The sequence below is a fragment of the Nuphar pumila genome, chromosome 7, assembly GCF_984573655.1.
Source record: "Nuphar pumila chromosome 7, dmNupPumi1.hap1.1, whole genome shotgun sequence".
Taxonomy (NCBI): domain Eukaryota; kingdom Viridiplantae; phylum Streptophyta; class Magnoliopsida; order Nymphaeales; family Nymphaeaceae; genus Nuphar; species Nuphar pumila.
Window position 1 is genome coordinate 105,026,639 of NC_143255.1, and position 24,141 is coordinate 105,050,779.

Below are 24,141 nucleotides of genomic sequence, written 5' to 3' on the forward strand. Positions count from 1 at the left end.
ACATGCATTGTGTTTTTTTTTATGAAAATAAGTGTTTTTTTCAACTTAAATATTTATGAAAATTATAAGCTATTGATTTTCAAACCTTATAAAAGAATTGGACGTTCCAAGAGTTTATTTCTATATAATCAAACATGCAGAGACATTTTTATAGTCAGGTTCGAGAAAAATATTAAAAAATTACTTCGGAAGAGTTTGTTTCTGTAAAATCAATCTAGTAGAAGACTTCTGTATAGTCGGATTCCAGAAAAATATAAAAAAAAAACCTTCAGAAGCCTAGTAAGTTGACAATATGCAAGGCTTGGAATGTGCAGCTATATATATGATAACTAGCACTTATTGTTCAAAACACTTAGTTGAAACTCATATAAACATGTAATATTGACCAAATCTAACCCCAGGGGTGTTTTCAACATTATGATTAAAATAGTAGGTAATGACCCTTCTGTTGTGTTTTTTTCTTTTACATAAAAGTATGTTTCTTTCAAGGATAAAAGTGACACCTTGTAAGCCGCTTAATTTTCAACATTCAAAAAATCTGACCTAGACGTTAGGAAAACATGATTAAAGATCCCGTTTCTACTAAACCAAACATGTATATCGAGTCATATGAGTGAAAAAAAAGAACTTCTTACTCGTGGGTCCCATATTTTGTATATGTTCTGGCCCTTCGAAGGACTGGTAAATCAACCGAGTAGCACGTGGCTCGAAGCAGTTCGTTCGCCTGAAGCTCGTTGGTGATTATCTAATCGCCAGACGAGCCGAGCTCGAACAGACCCTTTCGGTTCGTTCGGCTCGTTTACCAACCCTGCCCCTCCTATATGAGTTTTCTGGTTCCGCTCCTGGAAGCCCTCAAAACTCTCTCTCTCTCTCTCTCTCTCTCAGCAGCTGTGGAGCCGATCGACGTCGGAAACCCTCTCGCTCTCCCCGTGTTCTGTGGACGCCAGAAGCCTTCTCGTTCTCCCCGTTCCCACGTTGAGCGGCGAGGGCCATCCTACCTCCCGATTCCACGCATGTTTCCGGTTTTTAGTAGAGGGTACCTTCCTTCAATTCCTTTTTTCTTATTTGATGGTTACGTTTTCTGTAGATTTTTAAGGGTTTTATTGTTATGAGCCAACAGATTGTTAGGGCTTTCATTCCTTTCAAGTCTAGCCATTCGGCCTCTCACATACTCTTCATCTTGTAGTTCTGTCATTTTTTTTTATTCTTCGTCTGCTACCATCATTATCATCCTCAGAGTATACGTGGGATTTGCTTTGGAATAGCTACCCATTTTCAGGATGTAGCTTCATACAGAGAAGAGCGTTGTGTGGAACAGTAAACTCGAACACCCATGGAACGAATGCTGGCCATTCCAAATTTTATCATCAAAGGAATCTTTTGTTTTTCAGAAAACGTAGGGTTAGGTTTTCTTAATTTATTGCTTTGGTCTATTAGTGTATATTGTGAAAAGTGTTTGGTTATATGCTTGTTTTTATTTTCAAAGAACTATTGCAATAAATAATTACATCCCCATGTGGGTTGAACTCGCCTCTTCATCACTAAATCCAATCACTTCTTGTTGCATTGGACAGTCTCTGTTTATGCCAAAAAGTGAAAAAAAAAAGCTTAGGTGCAGCCAAGCTACTCATTGTAGTAGCCAAGACTGTTCTGTTGTCACGAAGAGTGCTTTCCTTCATGTCCCTGACACGTTTTGCTAAATAGATTCCAGAATCTTCAGATTTTACTCACAGTACAGTCATTAGCTCTGTCTTGAAGATTTAGTAGAGTTCCAAATCTGCCATTACATTTGAATCATCCATTGGAACACAAGCAAACACCTGGTACATCAACTGAAAGTAATTGACCCTATTTTCTTTTTTCTCTCTGTTTTTTCGTGTTTGGATATTGGGAGTTTGTGTAGGAGAGCAAGTTTTTTCTTTTTTCTCGATGGTGCTTGCTTGAAGTAGTAATCATTTTCGCCTTGCTGTATATTTCAACTCACTGTCATGGGTTGAATTGAGAGGAAAACATTAATACTTGGTTTGTTCAATCATTGTTTCATTCCTGAGTAAACAGGGTGCACTCTTAGATTAAAAGCACATGTGGACAATGCACTGAGGGACACAAAACTTTTATTCAAGGACTTGGATGTCGTAATTCTGGTCATGGTTTTTCATGATAGTTTGGCCTGGTTTATCATGATGTTTAGGAACAATCTCTATATGAGGCTCACATATATAGACTTGGTTAGTTAGAAGTCACATGCACTTAATTAGGTGAGGTAATTAGACCATACACATGAGGGTTGACTATGGAATGACCAAAGGTGTAAGATATCCATCAATAATAGTATGCCAAGATGACTAGGACTAGGATTGCATGGCACCCTTAGGATATTGGCCCATAAGTGCGAAGGTTAGATACTATGAACATCATATCAATAAAGCGATCATGCTGAATCCGTCTATGGCATCAAATTTGATCAAAACAATCAAACCCGCCAAAGTAACATCCGTATATATATATATATATATGTATATATATATATATATAGTCACTAGAATATGAGAACTGAAAATATAAAAAATAAAATGGATTTACCACAGGCGTGGGAGAACCCTCCTAGGTTAGTTGATGAGCACAAAATTTGACAGTACTCCATGAGGTACAAGCTAGGGAGGCTTTGGTCCCGTAGTACTGGCCCTAGAACTATTAGGTAAGTAGTTGTTTTGGCAGAGTGGGGACACCTATGCTAAGTTTGACTCTCAGTGCATCAACAATTTCTCATTCCAATTCTACATGCCTGAAATGAGGAGGGTAGGCCTCTATTTATAGGTTTTTTTATTGAGTTTTTGGTCTTGGTTCATAGACTCTGGTTCTAAGTATTTGGATCTGGCTGCTGCACAACAACCAGCTCTTGATTGGTCAGAGGACTGCATGACACTACCCTATTTCCTAGGGTTTATGCTTAGGGGCTATGAAAACCTAAAGTAGGGTAGTTTCATTGAATGTGAGAGTTGCAATATCTAATTGGGATAAGAAAAGCAACTGAGATAGGGCAGGATCTTGGTTTTGAGAAAGTTGGTTCATGCAAATCTAGAGTTTTGGAAGGTTAGTGGGTCCCAAAACAACATTCTCTAATAGCAAGTTTGGATATGGATTATACTTCACCTTCCGAGCAATAATCCAACTGAGTCTAGGGTGCAAATCCACGACAATCCAATTGGCTCTAGATTGAGTCCAATTGTCTGGACGATTGGGGTGTCTACAATATGCGAGATATTTCATTTATGTATTTAATATGTCATGATTTTTAGGATTATTTTTTCTTTAAAGTGTCACATTATTTTGGCATTAAATTAAAAAAACTGATATTTGTGACGATAGTGATAATAGTTTAGATCTATTTGGATCTGATCCAGATATCAATGGCTATACTTAGAAGGGCATGTTCACCATTATCTATCTTTAACTTAAATTAGGATGCTTAGTAACTAATTAAGCTCATTTTTCCATATGAACAAAAGGGGCTAAGCTAAGGTCTATCTATGCACCTCGAAGTTGGTGCATCCCTATTTTTATGACTTCATTTAGCTAGATCATAGTTAAGCTAGAGTTGCTTAGGGCTAAAATAATTTAAAAAACTAAATAAGGAAAGCTAGTCCCTCTCGTGTACTCATGCCTTTCAACATTAGGTGTGGATGGCTCCCTCAGAAGGGATGTTTTTCTTCTCTTTTTTCTTTCCTCTCTCACCACTCCTTCTCAACTCCACTCAAACCCCTCTTAAGCCTCACTCTCCCTATACAGTCTTACACACATAATCACATTGTGTGTGTGTCTCTTTCCCTTGTCTCACCCCCTTTTGTCGCTACTCATCTTTGACTTCCTGCCTTTATCACCTTAGTCCCGCATACATCCCATGTTCCCTCTCCATCTCTATCCTTGTGACTCCCTCTCACTAACCCCATTTCACTCTCATGGGTATGTTTGTTGTGGTCACAGGTGGGATGAAGAATCACTACTGATAAAGTAAACGTTATGATGTTGGTCACAAGGTCAATCTTGTGACCAAGAATCACAGGTTTCAAGGAATGAGCATTCTCAAGTGAAAATCAAAATCACAGCTTGCACCTTCGTATATTTCAGTAAACTTGAGAAAGTCGTGTGCTTGTCTTGTAATCGCATGATCTTGAGAAAATCTAAGGATCACAGGGCAATTCCAGCATATGTTTTACTAAACTTGAAAAAGTGATGTGCTTGTGATTTGCGACTATAGGATCTTGAGAAAATCCAAGAATCATAAGGCACTCTAAACATGTCCCATGCCTTATTCACTCTTTCACCCATCCCTACTAAATCCACCTCTCTCTCTCTATCTATCTATCTATATATATATAACATGCACTTTGCCTTTATCTTATTCTTTTTACTCTTGCCGAAACTCCACTCAGTTGATTCTCCTTTCACACCCAAAGTTGTAAGTCGAGGAAGTGGAGCGGGAAACAATTCAGGATGCGGAAGCAAGGCATTTCTAAAATTTTAGGAAGTGAAAAGCTCAAAGCGACTTACAAGTGAACCGAAAATCGTCTTGAAAGGGAGAAGACAATCGAATCAAAAGCGAAAAAGGTTTCAAAGGAGAAACAAAGAGAGAAGTGACCTAGGATTCTAATGAGAAGCGAATAAGAATCAAATAAGAAGCGAAAATATAATTATATTTTTTCTAATTTACCAAAATATAAAATTTATGTTATCATGAACAAAATAAAACATGAGTAGATAACATTAAAATTGATCTATTAATCTCAAAACTAAACCGTGTATGCAAGTGCAACCATTTAACAAATGCATCTTGTTTCAAGCATTTAATAATTAATACATCAAGAAAAAATCATAATTCATATTCCATAACCCAAACAACAGGAATTTAAGAACTACTAAACATAAAAATAATAAAAACATTATCACATTATTGGTAGTAAAATATAAGCTATAAAAAACTAATAAATTTGATTAAGCTAGGACAACAACAAAAAAACTCCAAAAAACCCAAAAAGATCGATTATAATCCACATCTCACTTGACAAAATCAAAATCAAAGATTTTAGTCCCAATTCAACCCAAATAATAAAAAACAAGATCAAAATAAAACTAAAATTTCTAAATAACGTACATGTAGAGAGAGAGAGAGGGTATATCTTAGGGTCCTTAACCCCATGGTGTCACTAAAAATCGCGAAGGTCGTCAGAGTCCTCAGGTCGCCGATTTCCTTAGGTTGTCGGAACTAGAGAGCAAGAGCCACAAACCCTAAACCCCAACATCGAAAAAGCCTCTCCATTCCCCGCCTTCCTTTGTGTTTTATTTTCATAAATGACAATTTTACCCTTTAAACAACAAAAACTTTTTTTGGTAAAAAACAATTAAGATAAGAGCAAAAATGTTTGAGCCCAAAAAATGGTTACTGATCTAGGAAACAGGATTCCCAACTTTGGGAATCACTCCCCCAAAAGGGAGTCATGTTTCCTCGAAAGAGGAAACATGCTTCCATTCGAATAGGGAACACACTTCCTATTGTCAAGAAGCCCACTTCTCTTTAGAAATAGGTGCTTCCCCACAGGCTTCGAAAGAGCAACGTTTTGAGTGTTTCGGAGAAGCACGAGGCCACTGGTGCTTCTGGTAACCCTGTTCATACCTAACTATCCATATTCTTCCTCTTCGCAATACAAGTGGTATTTTGAAGCTTCGCCCCATGGAATCGCCACTAGACAAGCTTTATTTCAACTACTTAGTGCTTCAAGCTAGCATTTGTTAGGCCTAAGCCGTGCCAAATTTGCGGTGCATCAATCTTGTTCTTCATGTTATCCCTTTGAAGCATAAACAATGGGTCATGTACTCATACCGGCTAAAAGATCTAACATAAAGCTTTACTACATCCCACCTATGCCATAATCTTGTAGAACAAAGGCGATTTTAGATATAGACCAGAGTTATTGGAAGCTTCTTAGATAGGTGGGAAGTTCTCTTTCCATAAACTCGATTTGGAAACACGATACATCTCGCTTCCGAAACTTGATGAGAACCTCGATTCCCCCACGTTTCTATGCTTTTCACACACTTCATCTATTCTTCTTATATGTGCTCTTACTCAACTTTTCATGTTTTTTCTCACTCTTCTCACTCACTTCCATGTGCTTTCTCTAAATTGATAGTCATCATTTTTTAGATTTTGTTAAAATTTAATTCTTACACTAAAAAATCATGAAATTTAATATTAGTCACTTATTTTAGTTTTTATTTGTGTTTCATTTTGATTCTCATTCAATTTATATATATATATATATATATGATGAGAGAGAATCGTTTACGGTGGTTTGGACATATTCGACGAAGGCCTAATGATGCTCCAGTTAGAAGGATGGAGAAATGGGAAAATATATTAGTTAAAAGAGGTCGGGGTAGGCCTAGGAAGACATGGATGGAGGTGATAGGAAAGGATATGAATGCTTTGAACCTCACCGAGGACATGGCATTGGATAGAAATGAATGGAGGAGAAGGATTCATGTGGAAGACCCAGAATGATTTTTTTTGTTGGTTCATATCGCCGACCCCAATTGTTTTGGGATGAAGGTGTAGTTGTTGTTGTTGTATATATATATATATATATATATATTATTCCTCGCTTCCCGCTTCCTATACACTTTAAAATGCATCACTTCTCACTTTTGCTTCCCTTATCGTTTCCCGCTTCCGCTTCCTAGTCTGGCAACCTTGATGTAGACCTTTCAAGCATGAATCATGTAGCTAACCAATCATGGTTTCTTATCGATCCTAGGAGTTAGCTACTTGAGGGAATCCTAACAGGCTAAGACTATTAGCAAGAAAAACAAGGGTTCAAGTCTTAAAGTGTGACTTCTTGCAAAAGGTCAAATGTTAAGATTGTCTCCAATCAATCTCCCTCATCTAAGGTTAGTAAAAGAGCTGAATAAACGGACCACGAGGTGCCCATGCTTGGCTCATTCTTGTGGTGAGTTGAGCCAAGCTTGAACTAAACAAGCCGAGTTCAAATTAGTTTGTCGAAAGAAAAAAATGCACTCTTTCAAAAATGCAAGTAACAAGATTTGAACTCTAGTTTAAATCTATTGAGCCAAGCTCAAGCTTACTCATTTACTGGAAAAATACACCTTTAAAAGCAATAAACTAGTTGAACTCTAAACCTATTACTTGAAAGCCAAACATTTCAACTATCTATTTTACACAGATAAAAATATGAAAAGTATATTTATTACTGCTCAATGAACTTGTATGAATCAAAACGAGTTAAATACGTGTTCATGTGCCAAGCTATTTTACGAGTTCCGATGCATTCTTTACAAGCTGAACCATGATCAGCTCATCTCATTGCCCAACCCTACTACCATCATCTAAGAACTCCTATGTTTATCAAGAAACCTGGGAGAGAGAGAGAGGAGAGAGAGAAAAGAGGAAACTCGTATTTGGGAATCGGCAGCTGTTCTATCTTCACACACCGGCTGCGCTAATACTTCATTAGCCCTAATAGGGTTACAATACTTAACACATGGACAAAAGTGCCCCTGTATTAGTCACTCATATTACATTAAAATACATACAAAACCTAGGAATGGATATGAATCCTTTATTAAATGGATCCATATCCAGCCCATATTCTAATACCCTCCCTCAAGTTGTGCATGGGAGTGAACCATGTGCAACTTGTTCTTCAGACCAGAAACGTTGACTTGTAAGACCTTTTGTAAACATATCAGCAATTTGGTCTTCTGGTTTAATCTCTTTGTCTGCTATTTTTTGTCTGATGAAATGTTGATCAATCTCGATATGTTTAGTTCGACTGTGATGAATGAGATTGAATGCAAATTGTATAGCACTTTTATTATCACACATAAGTGTCAAATTTGAGATATCCTCTCCCATCTCTGTAAGTAGATGCCTAATCCAGGTCACTTCTGCAGTGGTGGCTGCCATAGATCTATACTCTGCCTCTGTGCTAGACCTTGCCACAACCTTCTGTTTTCTGCTACTCCATGAGACAAGATTTCTTTCAATGAAAACACAGTATCCTGAAAAGACCTCCTCTCATCTTGATCCCCTGCCCAGTCTGCATCTGTATAGGCTAGTATGTTATGTTTTGGTGACTTCCATGAAGATTGAACATATGTAAGTCCATCGCCTACCGTTCCTTTTAGATAGCGAAGGATGCGTTTGACAGCATCCATGTGACCAGTCTTTGGTTCATGCATGAACTGAGATGTCTGGTCTAGTAAAAGTAAGATATTGCAACATACCCACTAAACTGCGATACTTGACTGCATCAGGATATAACTCACCATCACAAATACTGAGCTTTTGGTTGACAACACTGGGTGTAGGTAGAGGTTTACAATCTGTCATTCCTGCTTTAGCTAGAAGATCAAGAGTGTATTTGTGTTGAGTTAATGACATTTTGTTATCTTGTCTGTCCATATCCACACCAAGAAAGTATCTCAGTTTCCCAAGGTCTTTCATTTTGAACTGCATACTCAATAAAACTTTAATTCGTTGAATGTGGTCTGGAGCATTACCAGTGATCACAATATCATCAACATATATGAGTAAGAAAACCAGGGTGGTATCATTCCTGTATATAAATAGAGAATGATCTAGTTGGGAACAAAAGAAACCATGCTTCTGAATCTCTAAGGAGAAGCTTTCGAACCATGACCTGGAAGCTTGCTTCAAACCATACAAGGCTCTGGTTAATTTGCATACATACTCTTTTGGGTCTCCCTCTGTATAACCTTGAGGCTGCTCCATGTAGACCTCTTTCTTTAAATTTTCATGAAGGAATGCATTTTTAACATCAAGCTGACTAAGGATCCAACTATGTTCAATTGCCAAGCCAAATATGATGCGAATAGTTCCCATTTTCACCACTGGGCTGAATATCTCATCGTAATCCTGACCATATTCTTGAGTGAAACCCTTGGCTACAAGACGTGTCTTGTACCGTTCAATGCTACCATTCGGTTTATATTTAATTTTATATACCCATTTGGAACCAACAACATTCTTATCTGGAAGACGACCAACTATCTCCCATGTTTGACACTCATGAAGTGCCTCGATCTCCTCATTCATCGCTTCAATCCATTTGTTGGATTGGACAGCTTGATGAAAACCAAGTGGTTCATCATGTTTTTCAATCTTGGATAGAAAAATTTGAAAGTCCATAGAAAAGTTGTCATAACTAACCCATTTTTCAATAGGATGTCTTATCCTGACTGATCTTCTTAGTGCTTCTCTGTTATCAGGCAATGCAACGTGTTCTTCAGCAGGTACATTTGTTTGCTCTCTAGGTCTCCTGGTATACACATTACCTTTGTATCTCAGACATGTTGTTTGTGATGCATCATCTGAAACCGTCTCACCATGTATGCCTTCAGGGGTCAAAATAGTATCTTCGGCAGTATGTGAAATAAGTTCAGCACTAAGCCATGGATCATACCAATTACCAACTGTGTCACCATGTTCCTGATTGTGATTTGTTTTACTTTCCAGAAAACTATTTTCATCAAAAACAACATTTCTGGAAATTCTAATCTTCTTATTGGCATGGTCATAGCACCTGTAACCGTTATGTTCATCTGCATAACCAACAAATTGGCATATGGAGGCTTTGTCCTGAAATTTAGTTCTCATGGATTTGTCAATGTGTACATAACATGTGCATCCAAAAACTCGTAACTCATCATAATCAGGATGTGCACCAAAGAGAACATAATAGGGAGACTGATTTTCAAGAATAGGCATAGGAAGACGATTTATCACATGAGTGGCAGTGTGAAAAGCTTCTGTCCAAAGACTAATGGGCAAATTACAACCATGCATCATACTCATTGCACTTTCTACAATATGTCTATGTTTACGTTCAGCAATTTCATTTTGTTGTGGAGTGTACGGGCAAGAAACTCTACGATGTATCCCATTATCTTGGAGAAAATCTAAAAATTCTTTAGTGGAATACTCACCACCTCCATCACATTGGAGAATTTGAATGTTTTGGGAGAATTGAGTTTTAACATAGGCATGAAAGTGACGAAAGATGGAAAAAACCTCTTATTTGTGTTTCATAAAGAATATCCAGGTAAAACGAGAGAAACTGTCAATAAAAGATACATAATATTTGCTTCCAGAAGAAGAAGGATTGGGGGTTGGGCCCCAAACATCAGAACATATTATTTCAAAGGGCATGAAGGCTCTTTTATTTATTTGATGAAAAGGAAGTACATGACTTTTGCAGACCTGACAACTGGGACACATTTTATCCTTCAATGAAGGTGAAACAGACTCTGAAAGAAAACCATTGGACACTAACTTTTCGATAAAGACTTGACTACAATGACCAAGACGAGAATGCCAGAGATCTGACTTATTACATTTAGATATACTTAAGACGCTTTTGGAGACATGATTAGACTTGGGCTTTAGGACACTGGAGGCTGAATCTTCATTGAAGACATACATGTTTCCACGTCGCTCTCCTTTAGCGAACATCTCATTCGTTTGAAGATCCTTGACAAAGACAGAAGTAAGAGTAAATTCCACAAATGAATTGGTAGAGTCAACAAGCTTAGAAACAGAGATAATATTTTTCTTTATATTTGGCGCATGAACAACATCAAATAAAGGAATAGATGACTCAGACAAAAAGAATGAGGACATTGCCTATGTTTGAAATAGGGTGGTGAGTCCCATTTCCAGTTACAATATTAGATTTACCAAGATAAGGAGTCAAAGTAGAGAACTTACCTGCATTGTCAGTGACATGAGCTGCTGCCCCAGAGTCAACATACCATATTCCATCATCACTCTGTTTTAGATTCAAGTTGGCCATCGCAGATAAGAGAAGATCCTTAGCATCATCACTGACTCGAAATGTACCTGCAGTTCCTGATGTAGCAGTGTTTCTATTATTTTGTGTTCTATTCCGATTTTGTGGATTGAACCAGCAGTTGGCTTTGATGTGACCACGTTTGTTACACTGGTAGCATGTGGGAACATTCTTTGAAAAACTAACATTGGAATTTGGTGTAAGTAGTAACCCACGTCCACCCTGGATTGAAGTTCCCCTACTTCTGCCACGTCCTCCTCGTGAACGATCAGCTATTATCCCTGTGGCAAAAACCTCATGCGTAGATGATTGTCCTGCTGAAGCATCAAACATGTTTTTCAGAGTCATCTCATACTGAAAGAGTTTGGCACGTAATTCTTCAAAACTGAGTAGCGTAGGTAGGCACAATAAAGACGTCATAAGAACATGATATTCTGAACCCAGAGCATTCAGTGTCTGTTGCACCTTTTCTTTATCTGACATTGGATATCCAACCATGGCTAACTGATCTGTGATGCTTTTGACTTGATTTAAGAATTCAATAATGCTCATTGCACCATTTCTTAACATTTGAAATTCGCGTTTAAGAAACAACACTTTAGCCTCTGATATCTGAGAGTATGTCTGAGCTAAGTTCTCCCACAAAACTTTAAATGTGCAATCATCAAGAATGAAAATCAATACTTCTTGCGACAATGTGGAAGCAATGTACGCGACGAGGGCCTGATCGCGCTTCATCCAAGTAACAAATGCAGGATTGCGAACAATATTCGGCAATCCTTCATCCTCTTTGGCTTCGGTGGCGATAAACTCTGCAGGCATGGGAGTGGAGCCATCCAAGTGGCCTGAAAGATCTTGACTTCGAATAAAAGGAGCAATTTGCCGTTTTCAAGTCAAATAATTGTTGGTAGTCAGCTTTTCCGAGACAAGCTGTCCCAGGAAGTTGGAAGAAAGACCCGAATTACCTGAAGTATCCATCGATAGACTGTTTGACAACCGAAAGACACGGGTAGCTGAAACTGAAAGGAAAGACTGACAGAGTATTAATATAAGATAAATGAGAATAGGTGGACTGACAAATTTCAGATTATGGTATGGACAGACAAATTTCAGATTAGCACTCGGTTTTATGAGGTTAAAAAGGGCTGATAGCAGATCTGAAAAAGGAATTCAGATTTGCGATAGACAGAATTTCTAAAAGCAAGGACAAAGAGACGATAGCATATCTGAAAATATTTCAGAACTGCGACAGAACTGCAATAGAGAGAATAGAGTAGCAGATCTAAAAAAGAACTTTTTTAGATCTGCGAAAAGGAGAATGTAATAATAGCAGATCTGAAAAACTTTCAGATCTGCGACAGAGAGAAAATAATAGCAGATCTGAAAGACTTTCAGATCTGCGACAGAGAGAATCTTAAAAGAAAATAGAATTAGAAAAAGAAGTGACAGAAACAACAGAAAGGAAAAGAAAATAAGAATGAGGATCACGTGACCTGTCATTTTTCACGTTGATGGACAGATCTTCTTCACGCACCAGATCACGAGAGATTAGTGCAGCTGTTCACGATCCTGATGAAGGGCTTGCTTCCAGGTACGTCGCTGCTCTGATACCATCTAAGAACTCCTATGTTTATCAAGAAACCTGGGAGAGAGAGAGAGAGGAGAGAGAGAAAAGAGGGAACTCGTATTTGGGAATCGGCAGCTGTTCTATCTTCACACACCGGCTGCACTAATACTTCATTAGCCTTAATAGGGTTACAATACTTAACACATGGACAAAAGTGCCCCTGTATTAGTCACTCATATTACATTAAAATACATACAAAACCTGGGAATGGATATGGATCCTTTATTGAATGGATCCATATCCAGCCCATATTCTAATACATCACCGCCACCATGTGCCACAAGGTGCAGGTCCTTTTCAAAGATTTTAACTATATTTTAGTGTAAACCTTCTTTTTCTTTCTAGTGGTAGCTTAGGACGGTTTGCAAAGGTCAAACTTTTGGTTGCCTAGGGTAATCCTATGTCCCTACTTGGGTGAATACTAGATACTCCATTGCACTCAAGATCAACAATCATGAATTATGAGGTTCAATCTAGTCTGGTCTTATGGTCCAGGGTTGGTTCAGCCCAACCCACACACGCTCTAGCTTGGGCTCATAAGTCCTAACAAGCAGACCTAGTAAAGCCTGTACCAACCTGGTTTCCCGAGGCCTGAAACCCATATGCTCCCATTGGATTTAGATCCTACACGTCGGTTTCCTTATGTAAAATCGAGCTAACGCATTCTCTCTCTCTGTCTCTCTCTCCGCTCTCTCTCTGTCTCTCTCAGAGGTACGGGGAGCCCTTATTCTTCCATTTTTATCTTTAGATTTTCGATCTATTTCTGAATCAGATTCTCGTCTTTGCAGATCTCAGATCGGCTGTGGGCACGATTGAGCTTGGAAAGTTGATGGAATCCCGACACTCTAGTCCTCTTCTTTTATGGTTGCTTCCACTTTTTGTTTTACCCCCTCCCGATGTTACCATCATGATCTTATTGGTGACACGAACAGACACAGCTACACATACACTGACATGTATACGGAAAATATTGTAATATTATTTTCTATTGTTTCAAGGTTTTATTTCAATTAAAAAATGCATTTTAACATTAAATATAAAAAATTTAGTTTTTCATTGATTGAAAAGTTCAATTTTTTCTGTGTCCTTGTGTCCTATTAAATTCCTTTTTGAACTTGTGAGTTGAATCCGCATCACATGTCCATGTCCACGTGTCTTTGTGACAGAGTAAAATAGAGTTTAGAACATGTGTGAAAAGGGTTCACCAACAGAACTAGGGGTGTCAACGGGTTAGACCCCCTCTAAAATAGGTGGGTTCATTTCTTTTGCTTGCTCGACTTTGGTTGTTATTGTTCCATTCTGATTTGGGTGGACCCATTGTGGGATGCCGGATTCCTGGGTTCAGTTTTATATTGAATTTCGCCTAAGCACATTGAGATTATTTTGACTTTAGCAACGAAAACAAGAAATCTTGCAGGGTTGAGTTTGCTATATTGTTTGACTTGAGTTTGGATCAACTTATCATTTTGCAGGATTTTTGGCTGTTCCATAGGGCGAGTCTTAAATCCTGTTGGTGTTGAACCCCACACTGAAGTTTCCCTTCCAAGGAGGCTGTAGTAGCTTGTCATCTGCTTGCTTTGCTACCACAGAGCTGCACTTATCAAAGTATGTGTTTTTTACTTATCAATTCTTTTGGTTTCAATGTTTTTTTTCTTTACTTAATTATTTTGTTTCGAAGTAATTTTTTAAAATACTTGGGGATTTGCTTATCAAGCCATTTGTTAAACCTTGTGAAGCATGGAACCCATGGATATTGTGGGGAAGACCAAGGAGGACGTTTCACTTCCAAAAGGTCAGTATTACAATACTAACTACCATCTGCAATGGTAGTGTATGTATGTGTTCCAGCTTGAATCATCCGGCTTCTTGATTTTTGATCTTATTGTGTTCATAATCCTTTTTATCTTATCATAGTTTGTGCACATGTGCTTTCAACAAGTAATTGGCATAAAGGAAATGTGTTAACTTTCTTTTTTATGTTTATCGCTCTCTACATGTGGAACTTAAATTATATGATCCAAGTTTTAACCTATGATTTGGAAATTCATGATTTTGTTCCGGAATTTATCATGGTTGTGATGTAATGTTGCTAGTCCCACTAAATGACATGGTAGTGATTCACACACCACGACAAATTCATGCATAAGGAGGCCTTAGAGACAAATCCACTAATTTACGCAGTTGAAAAGAGAGATGAGTCCATAAAGTAAAAAAATTCATTTTAGTGTACCTGTCTTCATTTCAAAATTGTTTATGTTGTGCTTGCAAGCTACATAGATGGTCTAATTCATAATGTATTTCCACCCTTAAGAAACTGAAACATTTCCATGTAGCCCCTGACTGTACTGCTCAAGTTTGTGGGAGTATTTTATCTATCTATCGAGTAATGTGTATCTTCCAAACCATTTATCTCCTAGACTGTCCCTGTTCCCTTGCGACTTACATTATAAAGTTGCGCTTAGAGTCTGTTTTGCTTTTATTGAGTCTGATGTAAGCTGCCCGGTTTAGGTGAATCAATACCCTAAAGGGGTAGCCCGTATGCTTGAACTGTAATAGCCCTCGGGCAAAATTGTGAATGAATTAAATGCGTTGAACTTTCTTTTGTTCACCCTCGTTGTGATTGCTTCTTGTGATTGCAATTCTTCTCCCTCTATTTTCTCTTGCTCTCTTGCACTCTAATTACAAGCTTCCGCGATTGGCAAGCGAGCTGACAAGTAGGCTTGCGACGGTAAGGAAGGACCGTCGCACCACGCTGGCTTATTGAAGGAAATAGACCCGTAATAGTCCCAGACCTCTTTAAAAAACATATTTGTGCAAGCTTTTTGCTTAATCCAAACTTGTAGATGTGTTAATTATTGCTTATTTACTAAAAACCATGCTTTGGATTGAATCAATTTAACAAGAATTCTTGATTTTTAGTTAATCAAGTTTTTGGTGCAATATATACCTTTGATTTTTTCATTGGGCTAAAAACACATGTAAACATAAAAAATGCTTAAACTAATACATGTTTTCTACTAAATAAAGCATAAAAATCACATCTATGGGTTTAGATTAAACAAAAAGCACATGCAAAAATGTTTTCTAAATGGTCTTGGGTCAATCTGGGAGATAAATGGTATCAGAAGATACACATCTCTCTTTGTAGTCTGTCTCTGCCTCTGTCTCTCTCTCTATATATATTTATTGTTAAAGGTAATTTCTCGGAGAGGGTATCTCTGTGAGAGATTTTTCAAAAGTTTATAAATCATGGGAATATCTCAGCAATATATAAAAATTTAAATAAAAATTCTAAAAAATAAGTAAAAATACAGTAAATACTGTCGAGGCACCGACTAGTCAGCCTAGGTGTAAGTAAGACGCCTAGGCTATGCAATTCCTAGGTGGGTACCTTAAATGGTACCAATTTTGCCGACTACGGCACTGATTAGGGTGCCTAGTCGGTGACCAAGCTGCCTCCGCCTAGGTATAAGGGCAGTTTAGTCATTTATTATTATTACATATATTTTGTTATTTTTCTCTCTATATATAATTATATATGTTTGAATGATTTGTTTTGTAAAGTGATGAAAACATGCTTACTTAATTATATACATAGTAATTCTATGGTGCTCCATGAGCACCTACTTCCTTTTATTAACTGCTGGACTATGTCACATGGGTGCGGGTGCGGGGATTCGGCACTTCCAAAAAACCCGGGTGCGGGGGTGCGGCAGGGGCAAAAATGTAAATATATATATATATATATATATATATATATATATATATATATATATATATATAAGGGGGGCCCGGGGGTTTCCCCCCGGCGCGGGTCCCACAGCCCATTTCATAGGGCAAATTTTTTTTTTTTTAAAAAAAAAACAAAAAAAATGAACCATCCGCAGCCCATTTCATAGGGAAAAATTAAAAAAAAAAAAACGAAAAAAACAAAAAATGGACCAAAATGACCCTGGGTGCGGTCAATGCACCCAGGGTCGGGTTGACCGCACCCGGTGCCGCACCCGCACCCGCGTCGAGTCGCGTCGACGCGGGTGCGGCACCCTGCTAGCCGAGTCCCTGTGACATAGCTGCTGGATCTCAAAAGATCCAATGGCTATGATGCACTTTAAATATGGTTTTGTTGCACTTTAAATATGCATGCAGCTTACTTAATGGTAGTTGTATGCTTTTCAAATTCTCATTAAAAGGGAAACTGAGCATTTAAGATAGGGTTTACTTCCTTAAATGACTCTTTATCTCTCTCTCACACACACATGACATGGATGATGGCATGTGAGCACATACATCTATGTCCAATTGTCCATGCACGACACCTCTTAGTTTGTTTGTGCAACAAAAGTTCTTATATCATGGGAGATATCAGGGATTACAAGAATTACCTAGTCAAACAAGGCCTAAATCTATTGTATTTCTTTTCAGTATAATGTGTGAAGCCATTTTTATTTTTTCAAATTTGTTGTGCAATAGAAGTTTTATATTTTTTAATGAACTTTTGTAAATTGGTGTAGGGTGCACGTAGGCATTAACAAAAGAGGGTGACTTTACGAAAAGAGTTTATTTTGGAAGACCAAAAGTCGTTGGACATGGATGCATGTGTTCACATGCCATCATCCATGTCATGTGTGTGTGTGTGTGTGTGTGAGAGAGAGAGAGAGAGAGAGAGAGAGAGAGAGAGAGAGAGAGAGAGAGAGAGAGATTCACGTATGCATGTGTGTGTGAGAGAGAGAGCTATTTAAGAAATTGAACCCCACGTATGCATGAGAGAGAGCCATTTAAGAAAGTAAACCCTATCTTAAATTAGTTTCCCTTTTAATGGGAATTTGGAAAGCATGCAGCTACCATTTAAGTAAGCTACATGCATATTCAAAGTGCATCACAGCCGTTGGATCTTTTGAGGTCCAACGGCTAATGAAAGGGAGTGGATTATTTCTGTGAAACGTTGATGAATTTTTCTATAAAAGCCTGAAAGCATGTTTAGTATTATGGATTATGTAATTTGTATTTGTTATTGTGTTTCTATGGAAGGCTGAAACATATTTTGTTGATTATACTGAATATGTTATGAATAATTGAATACACAACACATATATATACATGTGTGTGTACAATTGTATATATATATATGTATATCCTGGTTATGTATATTAGTATATTTTGTGAAAGCACGCTTTATTTTGTATTTGTGTGATGTAAACATTTTATTACTAAAAGAATTAAACATATTTTTATGTATATTTTTTACACTTTTTTATATTTTAATTGGGATACCGATTGGTCTGACTAGAGAGTTTTTTTTGGAAGACCAAAGGTCATTGGACATGGATGCATGTGTGTGTGTGTGTGAGAGAGAGAGAGAGAGAGAGAGAGAGAGAGCTATTTAAGAAAGTAAACCCCCACTTATGCATGTGAGAGAAAGAGAGCCATTTAAGAAAGTAAACCCTATCTTAAATTAGTTTCCCTTTTAATGGGAATTTGGAAAGCATGCAGCTTCCATTTAAGTAAGCTGCTTGCATATTTAAAGTGCATCACAGCCGTTGGATCTCTCCACTGGTTAATAAAAGGGAGTAGGTTCTCCAGGAGCACCATATCATTACTTTTATATATATATATATGAGAACTGAAAATATGGGCATTTCCAACACTTTTGTTGCTAACCCAACCATGTGGATGTGCTTGGCATGGTGAATTTGCTAGGAATAACCATTGGATCGTGTATTTTCAATGAAAAAATGTGATTTTTGAATGCTTGAATATTTATGAAGATTATGAGCCATTGATTTTAAAGCCTTAAAAAAATCTCGTTTATGCATCAAAATCGGACAATTCAAGAGTGGGTTCTTATAAAACCAAACATGCATATCACATATGTACGGTTAGATTCAATAGAAAAGAACAAAAAATCCATAAAAATCGTGGTTTACACATTAGTTCTCACATTTCCAGCTCTCATATTCTAGTGATTCTATATATATATATATATATATGCTACTTTGCTTTTGGGATTTTTTTCTGTGAAATGTTGAAAATATGCACAATTAATTTTAATTTATTATGTTTTTATATGTGTGTGCTACCTTGTTTCTGATGAATTTTTCTATAAAATCCTGAAAGCATGTTTATTATTATGGATTATGTAATGTGTTATTTATATATGTATTTGTTATTGTACTTTTGTGAAAGACTGAAACATATTTTGTTGATTATACTAAATATGTTATGAATAATTGAACACACACACACACACACACATATATATATATATATATATTCTGGTTATGTATACTAATATATTTTGTGAAAACATGTGTAATTTTGTACATGTGTGATGTAAACATTTTATTACTAAAGGAATTACACATATTTTTATGTATTTTTTTATATTTTAATTGAGGTACCAACTAGTCCGACTATTCCCACCTAATCCTCGACTAGTCTTTTTAGGAGTTTATCAACTAGGCTCCGCCTAGGACTTTTGACTACATAGAGTTTGGCTCCTTCATACTTTCAGCCCTTTCTTTCCAAACCTGGGATGATTCTCTTAGCATCATCTCAAGTTTGAGGGGGAGTATTAAGAAGTGTAATACGCTGATGGTACCGTATGTAATGTTGCTTTTGTGCTACCCCTTTTCTTTTGCATATAGATTATTTAATGAGGGGTATTCTTGTACTCTAGTAAGTGGTTAGAGGTCAACTATTTTTGTCCTGTAGTGCTGGAGGGGAGGTCGACCCCTATAAGCTGTATTATTCCTTCTTTTCCTGTTAATGAAGTTAATGGGGTTGCCTTTCTTTGTGAAACCTTAATGCACATGGTTCAGATTTGATTATTGGAGACCGTCAACATTGTACCCTATGTCACAGGGACTCGACTAGCAGGGTGCCGCACCCGCGTCGACGCGACTCGACGCGGGTGCGGGTGCGGCACCGGGTGCGGTCAACCCGACCCTGGGTGCGTTGACCCGCGCCGGGGGGAACCCCCGGACCCCCCTTCCCGCACCCGCACCCATGTGACATAGATTGTACCCCTAGCTTCATCTATTCCTTTTAATGATCTTGATCCTTTATTTTGTAGTCGCATGTGTTTTTTCTATTTTTGTCATTAATTGCACACATTCAATTTTCAGTTTGGATATGCACATACGCACACATACTGATGCAGTGCTCTTCGAGGAGTAAAGAAATTGGATGCCTACCGAGAATCGGTGTGGCTGAAGCTCTTCTTTTATTTCAATAAGTTCTCAATAATCAGGGGAAAACAACGAACAATAGGGAATTGAATGAAACAGGAAATAAATGACAGGAAAAGAATAAGCCAAAAAAAACAATAAAGAACGAATACTGATTCTTCAATCTTCTGTGTCCCTTGAAACCCTAGGAGAGGGTCTTTTAAAGACTATTGCTTGACCCGGGTCGTGGGTCCAGCCTTGGACCCGAATCGCGACCCGGGTCAGCTTCAATCGGCTGCTGGCTCTGTGATGTTCGAACCGCACCACGCCTGGAGTAGGTGCGCAGGGGTACGTCCCTGCGTCGCGGCTCCGTACCTGCCATGGGGTCGGACACGCGGGTCCGGTCTTCTGCCCTTTGTGGTGGATCGGGTGCCACGATGGGCCCAATCGGGTCCTGCCCTGCATCATTCTCCCCTGGTTGGGAAGAAGTCGGCTCTGACGACTTGTTGTTTCCACAGTAAGCATATAGATTAGTCACGTTGAAAATAGGGGAAATATGCCAATCGTCGGGCAGCTCAAGGAGGTAGGCATTCAAACCCAACCGTCGAAGGATCTTAAAAAGACCATACTTCTTAGGACTCAATTTGCTATAGGTGCCTACTGGAAAACGCTCGGGGCGCAAGTAAACCCAGACGAGTTGGCCGACTTGAAACTGGACATCACGACGACTCTGATCTACGAAAGCTTTGTAGGCCTCGTAACTTTCAACAAGTTTGGCGCGGACCTGTCGGTGGATGTCACGCATATATTCGACGACATCAAATGCGTCTGGAGCTGGGAAATCGGACACAGGGGCGAGGTCAACGACATGGGTGGGTGACCGACCATACACCACTTGGAACGGGGATTTACCTGTAGAACGGTTAATGGAATTGTTCTTTGCGAACTCGGCTTGAGGCAATACGAGGCCCCAAGTTTTGACATTCTCCCCCACTAGACTTCGTAACAGGTTTCCTAAGGTGCGATTGACAACTTCTGTTTGACCATCTGTTTGGGGGTGATATGCACTACTGAACTGAAGCTTGGTTTTCAATAAAGCCCATAACGATTTCCAAAAGTGACTCATAAAACGCGTGTCACGATCAGAGGTAATAGTGCGGGGTAAGCCGTGGAAACGGGCGACGTCCTTGAAGTAATAGGAAGCTACTAATGAGGCGTCAGTGGTTCGCTTACACGGGACGAAAATAGTCATTTTGGAGAACCGGTCAACAACGACTAGAATTGAATCAAAATGACGTGGAGTTCTGGAAAGACCTACGATAAAGTCCATGGATACGTGCTCCCACGATCGCTCAGGGATGGGTAACAGAGTATACATACCATTATTCTGACGATGACCCTTAGACACTTGACACACATGACACCCTTGAATGAACTTGACCACGTCTTTGCGCATTTTGGGCCAAAAGTATCGTTCATCTAATAAAGCGAACGTCTTATCATGTCCAAAATGTTCAGCTAACCCTCCCTCATGTAACTCGGAGATCAACTGAAGCCTAAGGGAAAAATCAGGCACACATAACTTGTTCCCACGAAAGAGGTAACCATTATGAATACTAAAACGGTGGTCGACGGGGTGATCTGAAGAGATGCACCCTTCCCAGACTTGTTGGAAGTCAGGATCCGTCGGGTATAACTCCTTGCACTGCTCAAACCCAATAACCCGCACTGACATAGTCATCAGAAGGTTGTTTTTCCTACTAAGGGCGTCAGCCACCTTGTTCAGAGTACCCGATTGATGACGAACCGTGAAAATATACTCTTGCAAGAAGCTGACCCACTTGGCATGACGAGCACTTAGCTTCTTCTGACTATTCAAGTACTTCAATGCCTCATGATCCGTGTATAAGACAAACTCCTTATAAATGAGATAATGCCTCCAATAACGAAGGGCTTGTACAACGACATAGAACTCAACATCATAAGTGGAATACTGGCACCTGGCCTGGGTCAGCTTCTCACTAAAGAAAGCAACAGGTCGGCGATTCTGACTCAATACGACACCAATTCCCACTTTAGAGGCATCACACTCAACCTCAAAGACTGCACTGAAATCAGGGAGGGCTAAGATAGGGGCACTAGTCATTCTTTCTTTGATGACAGTAAAGGCTCTTCCAGCCGCGGGCCTCCAATGAAAGCTAGTACCCTTTAGGCACTCCGTGATGGGGGCCATAAGGGTGCTAAAATTTCTCACAAAACGTCGGTAAAAAGTGGCCAACCCGTGGAAACTACAGACCTCTCCTATAGTCTTTGGGGTAGGCCAATCAACAATCGCACGGACTTTTGCGGGATCTGCCTTGACTCCATCAGATGACACAATAAAACCTAAGAACACGACACTGGACGTCATAAACTCACACTTTTTCGCATTGTCCTACAATTTTTCTTTCCTCAAGATTTCTAAGACTTGACACAGATGACTCAAATGATCGGACAAAGACGAACTATAAATCAAAATATCATCAAAGTAGACAACAACAAACTTCCCGATACACAGACGCAAGACTTGGGTCATCATGTTCATGAAGGTACTTGGGGCATTAGATAACCCAAACAGCATGACTAACCACTCATACAACCCATCACGTGTCTTGAATGTCGTTTTCCACTCATCCCCCTCCCGTATACGAATCTGGTGATACCTGCTTTTTAAATCTATTTTAGAGAAAATGGAGGCACCAGATAACATATCAAACATATCGTCCAATCGGGAATGGGAAAACGGTATTTGACCGTGATGCGATTGATCGCGCGACTATCAACACACATGCGCATGGACCCATCTTTCTTAGGAGTGAGCAAGGCGGTTACTGCACAAGGGCTAACACTCTCGCGAATGAAACCCTTTTGCAGTAACTCCTGAACCTGTCTTAATAACTCGGTATGCTCGGAGGGGTTCATGCGATATGCGGGGAGGTTGGGTAGACTCGACCCCGACACAAAGTCAATGGCATGCTGGACTACCCTTGTCGCAGGTTATCCATCAGGTAGGTCATCCGGCATAATGTTGCGGAACTCCTCTATAAGAGGGGCAACGTCCGCGGGAATGGACACTGACGAACTCATCAAGGGCTTTGCCACCAGGGCATAACAATAGCCATCTTCCTGACAATGGTTCAAGAAAAGCCGGTACGAGAGGCCTGTTAGCCTGGGGACTCGCTCAGGCTTATCCAGGGTGGGAAACCCGGTCTCCTTGATAGGAAGAAGGACTATCTTATGGCCATTAAGGATAAAAGAGTATGTGTTCTTGCGTCCATCATGAACTGTCTGGCGATCAAACTGCCAGGGACGTCCCAAAAGGATGTGACACGCGTGCATGGGGGCTACATCACACCACACCTCATCGTGGTAGTGTTCCTCCATGGAAAACCGGACTAGACATCCCTGAGTGATGGGGACCTCGTTTCCTTTCTTGAACCAAGCCATCTTATAGGGTTGGGACAACTTCTCAGTGTCGAGTTTCAAGGTAGACACTATGTTCTCGCATGCCCCGGTATCAATGATAACATCACATGTGTGACCCTCACAGTTGCACCGGGTCCTAAAAATGTTATTCCTCAACCATTTCGATGGGGCCGATTCTCGGGGTGTGGTCAACACATGACGGATGAACAACAAACTTTCGACGTTACCGTCGAACTCTATAACTTCCCTCTCATCCTCGTCCTCAACTAATGACTTGCTCTCACTCTCACTCTCACTCTCAGATGTTGTCTCTACAATACCTTCAACAAGATAGGTGTTCTTGCTCACAGTGGGACACTTAGATGCGACATGCCCTAACTCCTGACACCTAAAACAACGTAGGGTCGACTCATTAGGTTTGGCTTTGGACCGGGTATGGAAAGCTGGTCCTGACTGGTCAGGCTTGCTCGAGTCTGCTCTAGGCTTTGAGTCACTAGGGGAGCTTGCTCTCCTAGTTTGGAAGCCCGACTTAGATCAACTGGTGGGTTCACTACGGGATGTCATATATTCTTGCCTCTTTTTCAGCTTTTCCTCGACATTCATGGCGTAACGGCTGGCCTGATCTAATGTCTCAACTGTGACACAACTAAAATCATCAGAAATGGCAGGGCGGAGACCCGAAATGTACCTCGTGACCTGCTGGTGGTCGGTTTCCTCGATCTACACACGTAGGGAAAGACGATGGAACTCCGCAGTGTACTCTGCCACGGTCCGGGGGCCTTGACGCAGGGTCAGGTACTCCTTGTAGGCTCTCTCGGCGTGATCTGAAGGCACGAATTTTGACTGCATTAATCTTTGCATCTCCTCCCATGACTGTACGCGCTCTAATACCTGTCGCTCTCTCGATCGCTGCAGCTCCACCCACCATGTCTGGGCTAGGCCTTTCAGTCGAGTAGACGCTAGAGAGACACAACAGTGTTTAGCGACAGTGTGGTAG

General features: G+C 39.6%; 1 protein-coding gene across 5 annotated transcripts in view; it reads left to right on the forward strand.

Moving 5' to 3' along the window:
• The first annotated feature begins 795 nt into the window (after positions 1-795).
• The window catches only part of LOC149832755 (protein Dr1 homolog), a 32,896-nt gene continuing 9,550 nt past the window's right edge, over positions 796-24,141 (forward strand). For 4 of the 5 annotated variants that reach the window (XM_090012575.1, XM_090012577.1, XM_090012578.1 and 1 more), the window contains exons 1-3: positions 796-1,036; positions 13,986-14,118; positions 14,250-14,305. In XM_090012575.1, coding sequence (XP_089868701.1) covers positions 14,251-14,305 — 55 coding nt within the window. In that variant the 5' untranslated portion in view covers positions 796-1,036; positions 13,986-14,118; position 14,250. Of the gene's footprint in view, positions 1,037-13,301; positions 13,378-13,985; positions 14,119-14,249; positions 14,306-24,141 lie in introns of all 5 variants that reach the window. The other variant, XM_090012576.1, reaches the window with a different exon arrangement.